The sequence below is a fragment of the Pholcus phalangioides genome, unplaced genomic scaffold, assembly GCF_987345545.1.
Source record: "Pholcus phalangioides strain wild (caught in Gottingen) unplaced genomic scaffold, Ppha-v1.0 ptg000004l_1, whole genome shotgun sequence".
Taxonomy (NCBI): domain Eukaryota; kingdom Metazoa; phylum Arthropoda; class Arachnida; order Araneae; family Pholcidae; genus Pholcus; species Pholcus phalangioides.
This window is the reverse complement of record NW_028301597.1, coordinates 42,831,222-42,851,875: the sequence shown is the minus strand read 5'-3', so window position 1 is coordinate 42,851,875 and position 20,654 is coordinate 42,831,222. Positions and strand designations below refer to the sequence as shown.

The 20,654-nt window shown below is 39.5% G+C and overlaps 1 protein-coding gene across 1 annotated transcript; it reads left to right on the top strand.

Moving 5' to 3' along the window:
* The first annotated feature begins 14,274 nt into the window (after window positions 1–14,274).
* LOC149087619 (uncharacterized) lies at window positions 14,275–15,009 on the top strand. The gene has a single exon (XM_089231926.1). The coding sequence runs from the start codon at window positions 14,275–14,277 to the stop codon at window positions 15,007–15,009; it is 735 nt and encodes a 244-aa protein (XP_089088052.1).
* The last annotated feature ends 5,645 nt before the right edge of the window (window positions 15,010–20,654 follow it).

Here is a 20,654-nt window from a genome sequence, read left to right as displayed (position 1 = left end):
TCGGTGCCTTTATCCGTTTGCAGAACATGTGGTTGCCTTTCGACAAATATTTGATCAAACGCTTTCACCACGCTCCGCCCCGTTTTGTCTTTGAGCGGGATGGCCCAAGCATATTTAGACAACACATCAATACACGTTAAGATATACTGATAACCGTCGTTGTATTTTACCAGGTTTCTCATGTCAACTAAATCAGCCTGGAATTGTTGATTCATTGCACCAACTATAATACGGTTCCTGGGGAACTTTTTTCTTCTTTCACGATGGAGTGTGTAAGATTTTTCCCCTTCTAACCACTTTCTTATTTTTGTTCGAGAAAATTCCCCTTTTAGAGCTCGATATAATGGTTCGACACCCCCATAACTACCCTCACACTTCGGATTTCGATATACATCTTCCATTTTTTTTTTTAATCGGAGTGAAAGTGGAACACGGGTTCATTCCTCTTTTATAATGGGGGGGGGGGGGGTAAAACCGGGACGCGTACATCGAACGCCTTTTGCGCCTTTTTCCGGTCCTAGCCTTGACTGTACTAAGTCCTTTGTTCCAGAAACCCCCTTTTCCCACTACTTATATGTATAATAGTTTATACCTTTATAATGGTTTGCCACATTTTCAATATACTCCCAGTAATGAGGCTTTTCGAATAGACGTCATAATCATCATCATCATCAGTGTGAAGGTCAGGCAAAGGATGATTCCCATAGAAATCAGTGTAAAAATTGCCGATTTTACTGTAGAAATGCGGAAATTTGGTGGGGTTTTCCACCCCATCAATAATTTTAAAAATTGTATTGAAAATTCTCGATTTTTGAAATATTCAGTTCGCTTAGAAGCTCAGGACATTAAAGATGAAGTAATTAGACGGACCTATTTTTGAGTTGGATATCCATGCAATAACATTGATTTCAACTTTTTATTTATATCTTCTCAAGCATGAAAATGAATGTCTCCGTATTGTCTTTTGATATTTATTTGCATAAATTCATGTGGGTTAGGAGATTTTAAAATTAGTTATGAACCCGTAAAAAGTGGATCGGAAAAATTCCACAGGTTAGTTGAGCATTTTTTGAAAACTGAAACAGGCAGATGGGTAACTTGAAGTTCAGGGGGTAGAGGTTTATCGAAATACCTAGCGCCCCTTAAAAAAGGAAAAATATATATTCATTTCTAGGTTTCTGTAAATCTAGATTTGTTTATTTCATGAAGTCGCGCAGGAAGTCGTCGTTTTGGTTCAACTTGAATACGGTTTGCATGTCCCTCAAAGAAAGAGGGAGATATCACGTGATCCAAACAGCCTCATTGAAGAAAACCCGGGAAGCGCCGGGTATTATAACTAGTATAATGTATTATCAACCGCAAAGGACTACGCGCTATCCTCATAGCGGCAAATTAGTATGGATTTACCTACGAAGAGATGGAAGATCAGAATTGCCTAATGTTTGGTTTTTCAACTTTGAACATAGTTGCTAAATGTCCCATGTATGCAAGATTCACTATCGTCCACATGGGGAACATACATTGCATAATACAATTATGTTACATATCCATGAATTCTTGGGGAGGTGCTAAGCCCTCTTACAATAGGAGGGGGGGGGGAAGCACTCTAAGTCCTCGGTTTCGGTGTCTATGCTTAGTATGGTGTAGGTAAGATAAACTTTTCCACCCTTCATACACACTTTGCACCGCGATGATTGACTTTATTACTCAAAAAAATATAATTTACATATTTAGAAGATTTAGAAATGAGTGGCAAACTGAACATTTTCACAAAATAAAAACGACAGCCGAAGAATATTTTTGGGGAACGGAGACAAAATGATCATCTCCTTAAAAACGGGACGTATGCTCTGCGCGTTAAAATTCGTAGGACAGCAGGCTTGGAAAAATGGTTGGGCACCTGTGATCAAAACAATATTGCTATGAATTGAAAAGCATGCTTGATGTTTGAAATGCAAAAATGATAAAATGAATTTTTGCATAAAAAGAAAATATTTAAAATAGTTCCATTAATTAGATCTTTGATTGCGTAAGGAAAGACTGAAGCAATCAGCCGTCTTGAAAGTCTCTTTCGGGACAGGAAATTAGAAAATAGCTAAAAACCGGGACATCTGGCCATTTCACCCTTGACCGAAGTTTGAGCAAAATATCCACACTTTGCCTAAATTTAAATAATTATTCGAGGATTTATCATATTTACCAATATGTGAACTGGGATTATATGTAATCACCGGTAAAAATTATCGAAATTGATAAAATTTACAAAATAGTTAACGAATAATACATAATCACCGTGTTTATCACATTTACCCGTAACCTATACCATATTATAAAAAATAAGGCAATATAGGTAAGCAGTTCGAATTCAGTAAATCTGAGGATGTTCAGAAGGTCATCTCTGAAGGAAAATTCAACTGGCACCTCACTTCTCTTTTATCGCCTCTTTTTGGAGGACTGTGGGAATCCAACATCAAATGTTTAATGCGTCATCTGTTGATTACGTGCTAGGAAAGTGCTCGTACTTTTTGAGGAGTTAGCTACTCTGACTGTCCAAATTAAAGCTTACATGAATTCAAGACCAGTAAGCAACTCGGCCAAGATCCAAACGAGCTGCAAGCTTTGACTCCTGGACACTTTCTTATCGATACTCCAATGACTGCCGTATCCGAAGGGGATGGTGAAGCATCCGGAAGTCTACAAGGCAAATGGGCCAAGGTTCAAAAATTGCAAATAGATTTCTGGAATCTACGGTCTAAGGAATATTTGTTTGACCAGTCTTCAACCAAGGATAAAGTCGACACGCCAGATCTCAAGCATAGCAGTCGGAGATATCGCAATCGTGAAAGAAGACATACTCCCACTCTAGTGAGACTTGGCCCGGGTGACCCAAGTCTATCCTGTTGACAACGGAAAGTTCAGAGTCGTGGAAATGAATACTGTGAATGGGGTATATATACAGACGTTCCATGAATCATCAATGTCGTTTGCCAGTCGAATATTGACTGTCCCATTTTTGGGGTGAGGGTATGGATGATCAGGGATCGTTCTTATTTGTTTTCTTCCTTATTTGTATTAATTACTCTCATTACTATAGTTTTGTAAAATGCCAACAGCGAGTAGAAATCTAACCATCGTGGCATTCAGTCACGCTGTCTCCTTTTTCTCGCGTATTTTTTGTGTTCGAAATAAATCTATTTCTAAATCAGTGTGGTATGTCGATTCGTAGCTCTGGTCAAGCGACCGCGAAGTCTAGCTTCAATAAATTCAAAAGAAGATATTCGATCGGGTCCAACATGGTAAACTCTTGCAGCGTTTACACGAGATTGGAATTGATGGCAACCTGCTGAATTGGATAGAATCGTGGTTAAGAGACAGGTCGCAACGAGTTATGGTGAACAAGAAATTTTCTGGTTGGACAGGCGTCACAAGTGGAGTTCCTCAAGGAAGTGTCCTTGGTCCCATACTTTTCACTTTTCATACATAAACTCGATCAGGGTATCGATGGGATTAGGGGCCGTTCAAATATTACGTAACCAAATTTTTAGCCATTTTTGACCCCCCCCTTGTCAGCAAAATTTCGTCATCAGCTCTGCCCCTCTGAATCCAACTCATATTTTCATAAAGGGTGGTTGATGACGTAAGCATTATCCAAACCACCCCCATTCCGCCCTCCCGTCATCAAAAGTCAGCAAATCGGAAACCCCCTCCCGCCATCGATGATGACGTACTACTTGAACGTTCCCTTACTAGCAAATTCGCAGATGATGTGAAGCTAATGGGGGTAATCGGAAATCAAAGCGAAAGGGAGTTCCTCCAGAGAAATTTAAACAGGATTGCAACATGGACAAATGAATGGAGCATGACGTTGATAAGTGCATGGTCGCTCATTTCGGTTCGAACAACCCACGGTGCTCTTACGAGTTGAATGGTGTCACTATCCCGGATGCAACTAGGGTCACCGATTTGGGAATTCTCATTGACGAGTGGCTTAGGTTATCGGAACAATGTTCAGCGGTGGTCGAAAAAACGAATGGAATGCTTGGTCTCATTTCCAAAAAGGTCTCATCGCGTTCTCCTAAAGTCATTCTTCCGCTTTTTCCAGGCTTAATTCGTCCTTGACTGGAGTATGCTGTAAGGTTTTGTAGACTTTACATACAGAGGGACATAGACTTGGTTGAAGGGGTGCAGAGAAGAGCTACGAGTGTCCTTATTCGCACACGGGGCTTGAGTTATGAAGAGAGGCTTTATTTTTTGAATATGTTTACATTGGATGAGCGCAGGTGTCGGGGAGATATGATCGAAGTGTTCAAAATTTTCAATGGGATGGATAGGATGGACCACGAAATTTTAGTACACCGCCAATCGACTGCTTTTACAAGGGGACACCAGTATCGATTGGTGAGGGACAATGCAAGGTTATGGTGTAGCAGGGAATTTTTCTCTAATAGGGTTGTTAATAAACCTTACCCCCGGAGGTAATAAATTGTACCACAATTGACATGTTTAAAAAAAAAATACGATAAGCATGCTGGGGTAAATCGAGAAGCTATCCATACTTAGAATAAGGCCACCATAATATCCTTTATGAGCATTGTATTGTGTGTATATATTGTTTATAATTTTTGTGATTGTGTTTTTAATTTGCGTTGTTGTACTTTTGAAATATATGACATCCATATTTTTATGGGCATCTTTTCTCAGCCACCTCGTTGGCATTTTGCCTATGGTGGCGTTGCATTTGTATTCGTATAAATCAGCAGGCGTAATTTGTGAAGCGCCGACAGATGCATCGATGTGGCGCTTACGTTGAATTCACTAACGTGTAATTTATTTGCATTTATTGTTTTATTCTCACTAAGAAGCATACGACCATCAATCAGAGAAATAAGGTACTTATGTATGCACTTATGCTCCAGACAAGGGAGGCTCAAGCGAGGGTGCAAGGGATGCGGCGCACCCGGGTGGTTGTAATGTGTGGCAGCACAGACTTCAGTTAAGATCCCAGAATTTAACACAATCAAAATTTATATGGCATCACGCTTTTGAGTCAGACAGTGGCTGAAAAAAAAATAGACAGAGGCGGGAAGAGTCACGATGATGTGAATAATCAAAGTATCGAAAAATACACGCACAGTTAAAAGCAAGGGCTGCAGGGAAGAAAAAAAAATTGCATTGCTTACAAAATTGGGTATGCATGAAATTACATCTAGCAATACTGGAAGAGGGGTGGGGAGAGTGTGACATACTGTATAAAAATTACATTGAGAAAAGATGCAATCGTGTACCCGCGGAAGGAAAATAAAATTAGTGGCTATAGGGGGAAGATTTCACCAAATGCAGGTCCGTTGCATTACAAATATCTAACAGTACACTATTTCATAAAAATATATGAATAAACAATCTACTTACATACTATATGAACACGCAAATGGCTTAAGCGTGATGGACTTCCTAGCTCATCAGAATTATAGAAGAATATGCTGGCTGCGAATAAAATGGTAGCATGATACACAGTTACAGGAGAGAATGCATGTACGCGAAGCGTCCCAAAATTACACAAAGTGAGAAACGGGCTTGTTAACAATGTGAATACATCGAGAATATTTTGAAGGAGTTTTGAAGAAAAATACAATATATCTTTGAATGTGATAGGACCAAAGTATCAAAACAAACACGTACAGTTTAATGACTAGCAGAAGAGTACACACGTTAGCGTTGCATTCCGAGTATCATACACAATTTTTACATGAAAATAGATGAAAAAACAATCCAGTTACAACCTACTGTATATGTAAAACGCAAACAGCTAGGGGAATCGTTACGCTCCTCCTAGTCCGTGAGTACTTATATAGGAAAATGTGGAGTGTGACTATTATGGTCGCATGATACATACATAGGACTGTAATACTGTAATACCGGAAACAAGAATGTAAGCTATCGGAGCGCTAAAGCCGGGGTTTTCCTAGGAAAAGGTTTTCTACGGTGCGTGCAGCGTGAAATCGCTGATTGGTTAAAAACCTGAAATTCACGTTTTTTAACTAATCAGTGTTTTCACGCTGCACACGGTGCAGGTAACCTGCTTCTAGGAAAACCCGGCTTTAGCCCTTTTAGAATGTCTTAAGTAGCTATTTAGATTTTCAATCGCGGTTTCCGAATTTCATGAAGAACTGTCAAATTCAGTTGAGTTCGCTTATAGCCATGAGGCCGCACACATCCTGCTAGTGCACTCTGCTTTAGCTGCGTCTATAAAGAGGTTGCCTACGGTCAACTCGCATTCATTGCTGACGTACAGCTTCATACCATCAGGGCGGTTATCACCCCCCCCCCCCAAGCGAAATATGCAATATCGTCCCGAATGCGATAATTCATGAAATTTTCGTAACTTCTATATGATAATATTGCATTCAATCAATCTGTTGAAAATTACCTGTATCAACATTATTGATTAAGTATTGAATGCAAGAAAACTTCGACTAAAAAACGGGGGAAATCGAAACGGAGGAAAGAAAACCTGAAAAATGGGCGTGTTCCGGGAAATACGGGACGTATGATCACCCTATTCACAACAATTTAAAAGGGAAAATATATCACCCCACCCAACAGCGAGCTCTTGATCCGCCCCTGATTAGAGTTCGGAAAACGCACTTAATTTTAAAGTGTATAAGTAAACTTTCCCCCGACTTCTTAACGGTCGTAGGTCCTCGGCTGCAATTCTACTACGATTTCAGGATGAAATAACTGGGTTCTAGACTCCCAAAAGAAGAAGAAAACAACACACTTTATTTCATTTATTATCCGACATCCAATCAAACCATCATGTCTCTTCGGTACAAAACTTTTATCTAGAGAAGGCAGGCTGGCTTAGCTCAAGACAGTTCGGATTTCGTGCAGGTGGCTCGGCAGAAAAAGCAGATGGAAGAGATCACGACTTGACATCGAGGTAAACGACAGGACACGAGGTCAAGTAACGGCCATAGTTTCCATAGACATTCGCGGTGCTTTTGATTCGGTCCACCATGAGATAATAATCAATACTATACAAAATTACCCATTACTCACAACCTCATTTGTATAGTAGAGAACATGCTAAAAGATCGAATGGTTGTGATGTCAACTGATGGAGGAGACGCGGAAAAGCATCAGGCCATGGGCTGTCCTCAAGGCTCATGCAGCGGTCCGCTACTATGGTCTATCGTGCTTGACTCACCGCTGAAAAATAATTGGGGACCGGATATGTTCTATGTCGAAGTTTTCGCCAATGATCTGGTCTTTGTGATCTCGGCGAGAACCTCCAGCGACATTGGCAGCACTGCGGATGCCGCGTTTGACGAACTATCGAAATGGCTAGAAGATCATCGTCTCAGCATGGAGGTGACTAAAGCTAAATTACTATGGCCACACCACAAGAAAAGCGTCCCTGCATAAGAATCAATGGTGTTCGACTGCAAATATCTAAATGCATGAAATATCTTGGAGTGCATATTGACCATCAGTTCAAATTCACGACGCATGTGGCGAAACAAATTGATAAGGCTCAAGACACCATGCAAAAATTGAGACGCATAGCTGGTCCAAAGTGGGGTATACGCCAAAAATTTAGGAACATTTTGTACAGATCGGTTGAACAACGGCAAATTTCATACGCAAGCGCCATCTGGTATAAAAACCCGACACAGAGACTCCGTAAATTACTAGATGTTGCCCAACGTCCGTTCTTATTGTATGTAACTGGTGCATACAGAACTACGGCCAATGATGTTCTGTATACTGCTACGGGAAACCCTCCGCTCAGCATATATATTGAATATGACGCTCGTCGATCTACAATCCTGCATTTGGGTAAGGAGGTTTGGATGGACGGAATCCTTATAACACCTGATGCCTACGAAGGGAACAATAGGAGTTGGCTTCATCATCCCAGAGTGGACTTGTTCCAGAATCAAGTTCCGCTGCCTATTTCGGAACAATGCTCATCAGATGAAGCTATTAGTATATTCACGGACGGCTCAAGAACAGAGACATCCACGGCCTGTTTATACGTAGTTATGAATGCAGAACGATCTGTTGAAGCTTGGAGTCGACGGCTGCGTCAAGGGAATTGAAATATAATACAGCATGAATGTAGTTTTTGATTGATGTCTGAGAGGTTTTGAAAATTTATTAAAAAGCGCAAGATATACGACTTTACGTATTTCTTCTTAAACGTGTCAATTGTGTTAGAATTTACTACCTAACATTTAGGTCTTTTTTGTGAGAAAACGTAAAAATATCACCCGCATACAATGAATGTTGTTCATAAAAAGCTGTTTTTGACTTTATTTTCTCTTGGTTATAATCTCTATTATTATTTTCTTGGTTTAAAACCATTTTTTTTGGTTTGTTATATTCTCAGAGTATGTTTTAAGCAGGGTATGTTATAAAAGAGGTAAAAATATGTAGATGTGGATGGGCCAAATTTTAAGGATTTCACAATTGTAGGTTATATCCACGGGTTAAGTTACAAACTAACATGTAAAAACTATTTATATGTGCTAAACTTGTAAACTATATGTGCACTCGACTGTATATGCAACTTTTTGGATCTTCAAAAAATTAGGAGAAAGTACATAGAGATTATACTGCAATGTTTAACTTTCAACTAAGTACCTTAATACTTTTCATCCAATAATACGGCCAGTTCTTTTTTTAAGGGGCCGTTGAAGTAATACGTCAGCAAATGTTTAGCCATTTTTGACCCCCCGTCATCAAACTTCTACCAGCTCTGCTTCTCCCCACCTCCTAACACATATTGGTGGGATCGGACGTACGCAGGTTCCCCCACCACCATAGAGGATCAAAAATTTATTTGTTTGTTTTTTTAATTTAGATATCGAAAGAAAATACCTTTATTCTAATATACTAATATAATCAATTTATGTTCATTTCAATGCTGTTTGACGGCTGAAATTTCTTTTTAAGAAATTCATTACGACTCACACTCCAAGAAAGTGGTTCTCAAACTTTTTCCACCAGCGACACCCCTGTTTACTTAAATACTTACTATTCAATACTTTCCTACGAACACCACCGGCTCCACAGAGCTGTTTAACAAAGAATATTTTCGATAAACCTTCGTCAGGATGACCGATCCTCGGCGTACCTGACAAAGATTGAAGGCACACCAGGGTGTCGCGTGCACAGTTTGAGAACCCCTGCTCTAAGCCATACATGGTAAACCCTTGGTCCGAGGACGAAATATGGCCCTGGAGTTATCTGAGGAGGCTTGCCCTCTCAAAAATAATTTTCTAAAAATTAACTAAGCGGCACATTTACAGATTGCTCACGTGACCCGAGGCACAGTTCCAGAACACTTGGCACATTTAGAGATCCCCTTGAGTGACATGTGGCACAGTTTTAGAGCACTTAAGCTGTCCTCAGTGCGGTTCTATATCACTCAATTTACGCCGGCACGTTCCCAGATTACTTAAGTGATACACGACATAATTACGGACCACTTGAGTGATGCACGCACAGGTCCAGAGCACTTGAGTGGCCCGGGACGCTTATAAACCCCTATATTTCTAATCTACATTGTAGAAATTTAACGCATCGTGATTGGCCAAAATGAGTGATGAACCATTTGAACCATTGCTTCACACACACACACTCATGGATAAATTTATACTAAGCGACATTCAACAATAGATACATTTAATTGTGCTTAAATCCGACACCCACCGTTGGTGTAATTTTTACAGTTCGAGACTCACGTACCGAAGGTTGTGTGTTCGAATTGGTTTGTAACCCATCCAGATTTTTTTTTTCTTCCATCTTTACTGTCATTTACCGATTTATTAAAAAATGTTTTCATTATTGTTTCGGATAATCAAATGCGGTTCACGGGCATCGAGAAGACAATAATAACGGCTCACGAAGCTGGGCTCAGCTATCATTTACTGATTCAATAAAAAATGCTTTCGTTGTTCGTTAATGAACTTTGAAATTCAGTTTCGCCCAAAACTCCGCCTCTCGTGACTCTTGCTCGTTGTTTTTGGCGCACCGAGTAAGATGTCATTAAGAATATTTCATTATTTTCATCGATGCTGACGTAATACTTAAACGATCCCTAATGCGAAATTTGTGATTTGAACTGTTTTATTTCTTCGAGGTTTTTAATTATTTTTTTCTGTGAAAGAATGTGAAATTTTTCATTTCGAATTCGTTAATGGAAATAAATGCGAAATTTCTGATTAAAAACATTTTGTGAAATTTCGATTTTTGTTTGCGAAATTTACTCATTTCTACGCATCGGCCTTAAGTTTGATGTCGAAACTAATACAAGAAGTAATCGCAGTGATTCTATATTTATTGCTGAAGAATATGATTCATCATAATCGCTTTGTTTTACTTGTCCATAACGGCTGTTGCTAATCGAGCTTTATGTCTGATCTCGCTTGAGTTTCGTTTCATGGAAAAAAAAAATCCATTTGCTCGCAATTGTTTTCTCATTCTCTGGTTTTTATCCACGATTTCGACAACGCATTCAAGAAATTTATCTCCTACATCATCGCTTGTTCCCATTCGGAGCATTTGTTCTCAGATTCGCTTCATCGGCCATTTTTGGATTTTCATTTTCGATCGAAAGCGGTAGGTTATCGAACCGAACCCATATCCTAAGAAACCTTCCTAGATATTGGCAATTTTCATCAGAGAAACAATTTGATTAAAGGATAACTAACTGACAATCCGAAGTTCGTCATTATTGCAGTTGTAGTAAAAGCGTATGAGGTTTTATCGAGAGAGAGAGAGAGAGATGAATTTACTTACGCCCTGTTTATGGAACATCATTTATCATAATTTAAATTTTGTTCTACATCATTCTATAAATGCAGTCCGTCCAATAGGATTTGTAAACAATTTTATTTGCAAAAAATTTAGACATGCGAAATATTGAGCATGGCATTAATACATGAAAATTCAACGAATTGGTATGTTCTAACGGGATTTGCAAAAAGTTATTTTCACAATTTTTTTTTTTTTTTTTTTGCAAAAAAATTTAGTACAAATTTCATTCAGTAGAGGACGTGGCACGTAAACAAATTAGGAGTGATTGGACCTTTCTTCAACTCTTCTGTGTCCGAAACTTTCGTAAATCTTCAGCCGGCGACGCGATTTGTGGCCGAAGTAAAACAACTTAACCAATAGTATTTTATCCACCGATGCCTACTTCACGATGAAAACCTTTCGTAAGCACCAGTAAGAGCATTATTCAGAAATGAGCTGTTTATCGTGAAATGATCTGCATTTCATAGAACTCTGATTTGCCTGTTTCCGGTGATTTGTATACAGCACCCTCTGTCAAAATGTATCATTTACTCAAGTTTCAATAATGGCTATGAGACCAAAGCCCTCTACGGCTGCCACAGTTTCTAAGAATTCTTAGTCTTGGAACACTGATTTTCAAGATAAAATAATTTGATATTTTGTCTGGAAACGAATGAACACATTTTAATAAGATTTGGCATGGAAACGCATTTATATAAGAGGAAAACTTTTACCAACACACACGCATCCAATCGAGTACTGATACCAGGTGAGTAGTGGAGCCATGATTGATTTATCTACTCTATAATGTAAAATCACAAACTCGAAAAGGGCCCGTTTCTAAGCAACAAAATTAGTGACGATTTTCTATAACGGAAGTCGGGACGTTTTTTTAGTGACGGAAATGTGTTACATTTTTGTGTTACGGAAATCGGTTACGATTTTGGGTTTATGTTTTCATTAAACACCTGAACACATCGGGAACTGCTTCACCTGTAGGGACCAAGATTTGTTGCGTCCGTACCGTATTATAAAATGAAGTTCAGCAATGAACACTAGCAGAACTCTCAGTGAAGTCTATTAAAGCTAATTGAAAATGAATAAAAGTACACTTCCTGACATAAGACTTTGTGCATGTACCCAGAGGTATGTATACATCACCAGTGCTCCCAACACACAGGGTCCGGGTACCCATTGCGGAGACATTGGACAGATCTCTTCATGGGGAAATTGAGAGGTTTTATTTTGAGAGTCGAGGATGAATACTTGCTTTTCATTGCGCCATTGTACTGCATTGCTTATTGTGGTTCATTGCATATTGTAGTGCATCGCGTGCTGTATTGCTTATTGTAATGCAGCATTTAATGCGTATTGTGTTGCATTGCGCACTATAGTGCTTTTCTTATTGCGAGGCATCGCATAATGTGCCGTATTGCGAATTGTGGTGCACTGGGTACTATACTGCATTGCTTATTGTGGTATACAATATTACTGATTACACACATTACTAATTGTGATGCTTTACGTGTTGTAGTGCACTGAGTGCTGTATTGCTTATTGTATGCAGTGCTTATGGCTTATTATGATTCATTGCGTATTATGCTGCTTTTCTTATTTCGTATTGCGATGCATCGCGCGTTGTGCCGTGTTGCGGTGCATGAGGTATTGTGCAGCATTGCTTATTGTGGTGCACTGTAAATATTTGTCAATTGCCCATTGTTATGCATTACGTATTTTAGCCAATCACGTGCTATATTGCTTATGGTGTATTGTGGTTCATTGCGTATTGTGGTGCGCTGCATATTGTAGTGAATTGCTTATTGTGCAGTATTGCCTATGGTGGCGGTGTATTTGTTATTGTGCTGTATTGCCGGTGGCAGTAAATTACTCATTGTGTTGTTTTGCTTATTGTGGTGTATTGCGTATTGTGCTTAATGTAGTGCAGTAAATATAGTAGTGCATTGCTTATTCCGGTGCTTTGAATATGGTGGTGCACTAATTATTGTGCTGTATTGCCGATGATGGTGCAATAAGTACTGTGGTGTATTGCCGATGGTGGTGCAATAAGTACTGTCCTGTATTGCCGATGGTGGTGCAATAAGTACTGTGCTGTATTGCTTAATGTGGTGCATCAAGTATTGTGCCGTATTGCTTAATGTGGTGCATCAAGTATTGTGCTGTATTGCTTAATGTGGTGCATCAAGTATTGTGCTGTATTGCTTAATGTGGTGCATCAAGTATTGTGCTGTATTGCTTAATGTGGTGCATCAAGTATTGTGCTGTATTGCTTAATGTGGTGCATCAAGTATTGTGCTGTATTGCTTAATGTGGTGCTCTGAATATAGTGGTGCATTGTTTTTGTCATATCAGCAACTGGCTAACTAAAAACGGCATTAAATTATCCTCCAAAAAAACATACTTTGTATGGGTCTTCCCCCAAAGGCTAACGTCCGCCACAAATTCGTTCGTCAAACAGCTTCAGCAAGAGACTCCACAAAATTAAAATTCTGGGTATACATTTTAACGACAAATAAAATGTATTGGACTGGAAAGACCATATCACAGAGCTGAACACAAGATCTAATCAGCTACTCACGAGGTTTCACTGCATAGCAGGCAGGAATTAGAGAATCAAAACTAGGATGCGCAAGACTCTTTACATCACGGTCGCACAACGTTTTCTGGTGTGTAGAGCCGCCATATGGGGAGCCAATGCTACCGTATCACTACCGAAGCGCTTTGACTCAATTCAGAGAGGATATCTGCTATATGTCTCTAAGGCCTACTAAACTACGCCCACAAATGCACTCCATGTCATACTGGGATTGCTCCCCGCTCAGTCCCCTGGTAAAATGTGAAGCCAAATTGAGCCTCTTGACCCGTCTCAAAACTCCTGTTACGCTGGGGAATGGCGAGACACTTTCCTATGCTCAGATGGAAAAGAGAATCACAGGATGGTCCTAGCATCCTTAGAGGAATGCCGCATTGACCTAAAAGGAGAAATACACCCACAGGCTAAATATAAGATGTACACTGATGGCTCCAAGACTGAGCATGGAGTGATTCGGCCATGGTTACCTTTCAGGATGACTTGGAGATAAGTAACTGGATTAATAAACTCAACGACCTAAATACGGTGTGGCGTAAGAAAGCCAGTTCCTGATAGCGATGATTGATGCACGCGCTCAAAGCGCCATCATGTGATTATTCTAGTTATTACGCAGTTCGTTTCTCGCGCTGTACATAGTATATCGTGTAAATAAAGTCCGTCTTTTCGTGTAAGATAAAAACGCATTGAAACTACACGCAACCGTCTAATAATACTACCGATGCCTCTCATAATCCCGGTATTGGTGACCTTTGAAAGTCTGATCATCAGTTCAGACATTATATCTAAAAAAAAACAGCGGGCGCATCTCAACGGAAACAACACGTGCAGTTGAACATTCTCGCCCACGCAAAAGCCAAATTATGGCGGACGTTGTAGCGGTAAAGCTACCACCGTACAATTTCACCGATCCTACACTGTGGTTTCTGATGTGCGAATCAACTTTCGAACTGGGGATTCCGAAACCGGTAACGGATAGTTGCACAAAATTCAAATACATAGTGGCCCATCTACCACCGGAAGCAGCTTCCATCATCAGCGATGTCATCACGAATCCAAGGACAACAGATCCCTACGGACACGTGAAATCGGAATTAATCAAGCGCAGTGGTGAATCGTCACAGCAAGAGATACGGAAATTTCTCACTGGGGAGATCTTCTCACTCGGTGATCGTCGCCCAAGTGAACTTTTGCGCGTCATGCGGCGTCACGCGGATTCACACAGCGTTCCGGACAAGCTCTTGTTGGAACTGTTTCTTCAACATTTACCGACATCTGTGCAATCCATCCTGGCTGCGGTCACACCACTTACGTTGGACAAAGCGGCCGACATAGCCGATTGTGTCATGGACGTAGCACCACAAGCGGTAAGTGCCTGTTCTAACTCTTCCGCGGTTTCCATCGAGGAACGTTTGTTGTCGGAAATCGAAAAGCTCCATCTGCGAATGGACGAAATTTCGCGAGGGCGAAGTCATAGCCCGTACCGAAATCGCTACCCGCGACCGCGTAGCAGATCGAAAAATCGCGACGAGTGTTGGTATCATCGACGATTCGGCGCCGATGCCAAGAAATGTGTCTCTCCCTGCAAATATTCGTGAAACGAACTCAGCAAAGAGTAGAGTCGACTTGCTCTTTGCCACCTACGTCATGTCGCCTGTTTGTGAAAGGCATGAAAACGAATCTATCTTTCCTCGTTGATACGAGGTCACCGGCCGCATTTTCAAGAATGTAACCGATAACCTTATTGGTTGGATTTTTCAAGTTTTATAAAAATACTTTTATCAAACTTTTATAGTGTAATCCCGGCCCAAGAGTTCACTTTTGATGCTCCACGTAAATAGAGAAATAAAAGTTAACTCTAGATTTGCCGCTGTGGTGGTCGAGTGGTTATAGTGCCGGACTCGTGATGCGAGGATCCGGGTTCGAACCCCACAGTGGTGGTCGGCTGAAGTTGGTTTTCTGTGGTTCCCAACTTCAAGGCGCAAATGCGAGCCGATCTCCCCGTTAAAATGTCTCGCCACAGAGAGCAACAGTCCTACAACGGTAAATCATTCAACCATAACACTTCACGCATAGTTCGTAAAACTGGGGGCAGATGACAGCACTACACATAACAAGCATTACACAGAAACAAATTATACGTCAGGTTGCACTACACGTACACGCACTTTCCCGCATTTACCGATTCGTTGGGGGGTTCCGCAGGGGGGGGGGGGTGCATGTGTGGTGTAGCAGTAGTAGGTAGGGGCTCGGGGATCCATGATGTTCTTAAGTCGGCCACCTCGTTGGGCAATTTGCCTGTTGTGGCGTTGTGTTTGTATTTGTATTTCTGAAAGTTTTACAAAAAATTTTGTTTTATTCCATTACAATAACAATTTGTTAGCAAAAAATTAGTTGTTTATTACATAATACTTACGGGCTGATTATATGTAAAGAGGATATAATTTTATACCCCAATTGATGTATCAAAACATTTTCGCTCAGAATTGCTAAAACAAGTTTGATTGGCATGACACATTTCTCGATCCTTTTTTACCCCGAAAGGCATGTTTTCAATCATCGAAAGCTGAGCCCACACGTACTGCACTGCGCAACACCGTTCTACGCAAAATCCGATAGCGGCGCAAAACAGCATAAGAGTGCAGAATAACTTTGAACGGAACGGGGTTTGAGTTGTGGAACAGCTTGCGTTCCATACAAGCCGAACTACCGACTAAGTTTTCTTTTCCGGCATGACCGCGCCCTCCGGGGCACTGAGCTTACGGAACGATTATAGTGCATCCTGGTATCCGAATCAGATAGTGGGCGTGGTTTACTCTTGACGGGAGGGTGCTCATGGTGCATGAAGGTTTTCCGCTGCAAATTAAATTTCATCAGATCTGTTCATAGTTTGAATTTCTTTTAGGCCGGGAATACACTATAAAAATTTTTGTAAAAGGGGATTTGATAAAACTTGAAAAATTCAACAAAAAAGATCACTGGTTGCATTTGTTCGAATGTAACCGCTGCACTTATTCGTTCAATTTTTCAAGTTTTATAAAGGATCTTTTATCAAACTTTTATAGTGTAATCCCGGCCTTAGTATTTGAACTAGATTGTGAGCGGTCTTAGTCTAACACGCGCGGAATCCCCGGGGAATTTTCAGCTTTTCACAGCAGCTTTGCGTAAAGCGGCGACGCGCAATGCAAATGCTCGGCGTTTCTCTATTCCCCTTGGCCCTAATCGCTACCGATTGCCGGAATTGGAAATAACAATAATTTTTTTTCGTTACTCGCCCGCTCTTAAAAGCTAGAAAAAGTTGAAATTCGGAGTAACCAATTAACCAATTGGAGACGACGCGGGTTTCCAGAATCGGAAACCCGGATGTGCTATGTTCATACCTTTACATAGCTGACGCGACAAAACCTGTGGTCGTGCTCGATTTGTTCAGTTCAGTTCCATGTGGAGCGCGCTAATACAAATCATTGCACTGGATAGCGATATAACCCACACAAACTAAAACTTCAGTTTTTCCTAAATGTGCTTGACAAAGAACATGTGAACCATACATTTTTTTTCCCAAGACCGAGATTCATACAGGGGCACGCGTACATCTTTTTAAATGGGTACGTGCTTTTGATTCGGGAGTGTAAGGAATATCTTTCATGATCATTTCAAATTCTCAACAAAGTATCATTAAAAATAATCGAAAATTGGAAATTATGTTTTTCAGGGCGTTCCAGAACTCTACCACCATAAAATGACAAACAATTTGTCACTGTTCATGATCTCAGAACGTTGCCATATTTGGGTTGCTACTGAAGAGGCATAGTGATTATATAATCCCCCCCCCCCCGAATAAGTGGATTGCGGTCCTGAGTTGAATCCGAAAAAAAATTATTTGTCGTTATTATCATTATTATTCTTATGATTTTCACGGTAGATTTTGTAGGCATCCCACACATTTGTCTTGGTTTGTGTGTGTTTCCTATTTTTGTTCCTCCCAAAAAAAAAAAAAAAATGAAATGACAAATAATCGAACTATTTTTAGTTGCTAAAAGTGGTTTGAGAAGTGGAAAAAGATAATTTTGACTTACTGCAGCTGAAAACACAATTTAGGTTGGGTTTATATTAAATATATTGTATCATGAAGTGTGAAAAAATTGCAGAAACAAATATATATTTATGAGTTATGAAACAAATTTCCAATACCATATTTTCCAGAATAAGAGTCAGTATTTCAAAATACACACACACAACAGATGAGCTGCGCTCAAAGATGCGTGCGTGTAATGCTCCAAATTTTCATAAAATTTGACTTAGAATTTTGAATAGCTATGGCTTCACAACCAAGTTGAATACATTGCTCTCTAGAGACGATTCGCATATTTGCCTGCGCTCTGTCTGAACGAATGCTTTACGACATCTTCTATTACCATCTTTGATGCTTTCTGCTACGCGACTTTCAACTGATATGAAGACACAAGACAAAGTCTAGCAAAGTTAGCTTAACCTCTTTACGATCAGGGAAAACTTGATAGATTACCGACGACTTAATAGTAAAATGACGCTGTGATTTTGGATGATTCACCAATTAATTTGAAGGAAACTATTCATATTCTTGAGAAATGCAGCACTGACTTCATTGCAGCACCATCTAGATTCTAGAACAATTGTGTTTATAGTTTTTATTTAAAAAAGAAAATCCGATCCCTGAAATTGCACACTACGTTATGTAGTAAGATTCGGCTATACTGCTTTGTTTGTGCTGTTTATAAACGTCAATAGTGAGTACTTATTTTTATATAACTGTAGATACTAGATTTTTTGAAGGCTCCTATTTGCGTTTATTTAGCAGCATATTTACTGAAAAATCTGGTTGCGTTTTTTTAGTGAGTATACATTGATTGCATGTGCCTTCTTCACATTTACTCTAATTTCTTTTATATTTACGACAAACTAAGTATAGTGCACGTACGTACACACACACGCATTTACATACATTGCATAATGTACATAATTTTCAGTTTTTTGTGAAAAACTCATTTTATGGTTCACTTTGACCTGACTCTTTCTAACGTGGCAGTTGGCCTAAGATTTGTTTATTGATGCGCCAACTTTGCTGCCAATCCAATAAATTTTTATAGTTAAAAGTGTGTTCTGAAAAAGCCAAGTTCAGTTTCGCCATCTTGCATTGCGATTAAATGGTACTTTACAATTGGTATCAAAATATGAAATTCAGTCTAGAAATATCTCACCTATTGCTGTCCCAAACAATATGAATAGGGCACTGAAGAGTCCAACAAGAGAGAGGATCTGCATGATTTTCACAAGCTTCAGACGTTACAATCTTCGAAAGAAATTCGGTCGAAACTGTCAAGCTCTTTATTTTATGATAATATTTGAAAGGGCGGAGACTTTTACTTGCGTCATGTACGTATCCTTAAATATTATTCATTTTTGGACGAATCAAGGATGGTAATAATCCTGTTTGCTCAGGTGGCTTTGAATCTCGAGCATCAGGTGTTTTTCGAGTCATAAAATCAGTGTCTTTAAGATTACGGCAGATAAAAGAGATTGGCATCATACGAAATATACAGAGAGCGAAATTATTGATTTTAATTTTTAATTTTTGGGACTGACATTTCTCTATAAATATTATTTTAGTCATTTGATTTATTTAGACATATTTAGTGCGTAAAAGCTGTTTCTCATGAAATTTTTTCTTTATTATTTTACAAACACAAAATACACAAATACAAACATATTTTATACAAATACGCGAATTTCAACACATGTTACACAGATACCATTATATAATAAAATAATACATATATACAGAACACAAATAATTTGTAGCTTCAAGGAACTGAAAAGTGTAATTTGTATATAATTTTTAAATATTTTCCATATTGAAAATTTCTTTTAATAAAAGATAACTACTAGACCGCCCATCCAATGTTGAATATCTATGTGTCTCTTTTCTTTTTCTAATAAAGAGCCTGATCTCGGGATAACGTCGTCGGACGAAACAATGGTAAAGCGAACATTAAATAATAAAACAGTCTTGTCACACTGTAAAAACGTTTATTATATAGCTTTCAACCAACTCATCTGTCGTGCCGTTCGATTCGTACAAGTGAGGTCCACAAGTAAGTACTAAAATATAAGCACCACATGTAATGAGCATTTCTATATAAATACAAAGGCCACAACGGACAAAATACCCAACGAGGTGGCTGAAAAAAAGATGACCATAAAAATATGGATTGCGAATATAAAGGGTGGTGACTGTCGATCCCTTCCAATAATTACACACGGGATTCCTTTCGAAAAAGTAATATGGAAAAGCGTTTCAAGTTTTTGGATCGGACGAATATTAATTGAGTTACAACGTTTTTTGTGACGTTTAATTTTTCTAACGGTGAGTTACGTAGCAAATACATTTTTGTGCCAGCAGCCAGTTGTCACTTCTTGAAAATCAACTCAAATATTCAGTCCCGTTAGAAGCCAAGTATGGCCTACTTCTTTCACAATTGGCGCTTTTCCTCTCCATGTCGCGGAGATTATAATCTTGTTATTACGTGTAATTACGTGCTAGCTTCGGCCATAGTGTTGACGAATTTATCACCAGATTTGTAAAGTGTTAGCCAAATAAGATCTATCGCCACGACTTGGTTCACACCACGAGTTAACAAACTGCAGTCCGCGGGCCAAATGCGGCTCTCCAAGGGGTTCCATCCGGCCCGCGAAATTTATGACAAGTAACAGAAAAGTGTCAATACACATAGCACGATAAATGTCTTGGCTGACCATATTTATTTCCTTCGTGATAATACGGAAAATTTATATGCATGCGGGATATCACCAACTATCGCAAAAAAAAAAAGGCAAAAGAAAGTGAAAGTGTCAATTATAGCCAAAAAATGCCAAGACCAATCAACATTGCGAATTACTATAGAAGAAAAATTGTCAAACCTAAGCAAAGTTGCCATTTTTCACCAAAATTTCTGAAAAAGACAATGGGGGATATTGCAGCAATGTCCCGTTTCTGGCCCACCCGACCGTAAGCCCCGCTCTGTCTGCCTAGGGCAGTGGTTCTCAAACTATGGATCGCGATCCATCCATTTGTGATTTGGACAGCTCGGTTCTGTGTCTGATACGTATAGATGGAAAAGATAAGCTCCTAAAATGTCTAGACTGTTCAGATTGTTGCTAAGAGACTTGCACTGAAAGAACGCGTGCTCGGTAAACAACCAGATCT

Coding starts and splice junctions, on each gene's coding strand:
- LOC149087619 (XM_089231926.1), top strand. CDS start 14,275: ATGGCGGACGTTGTAGCGGTAAAGCTACCACCGTACAATTTCACCGAT.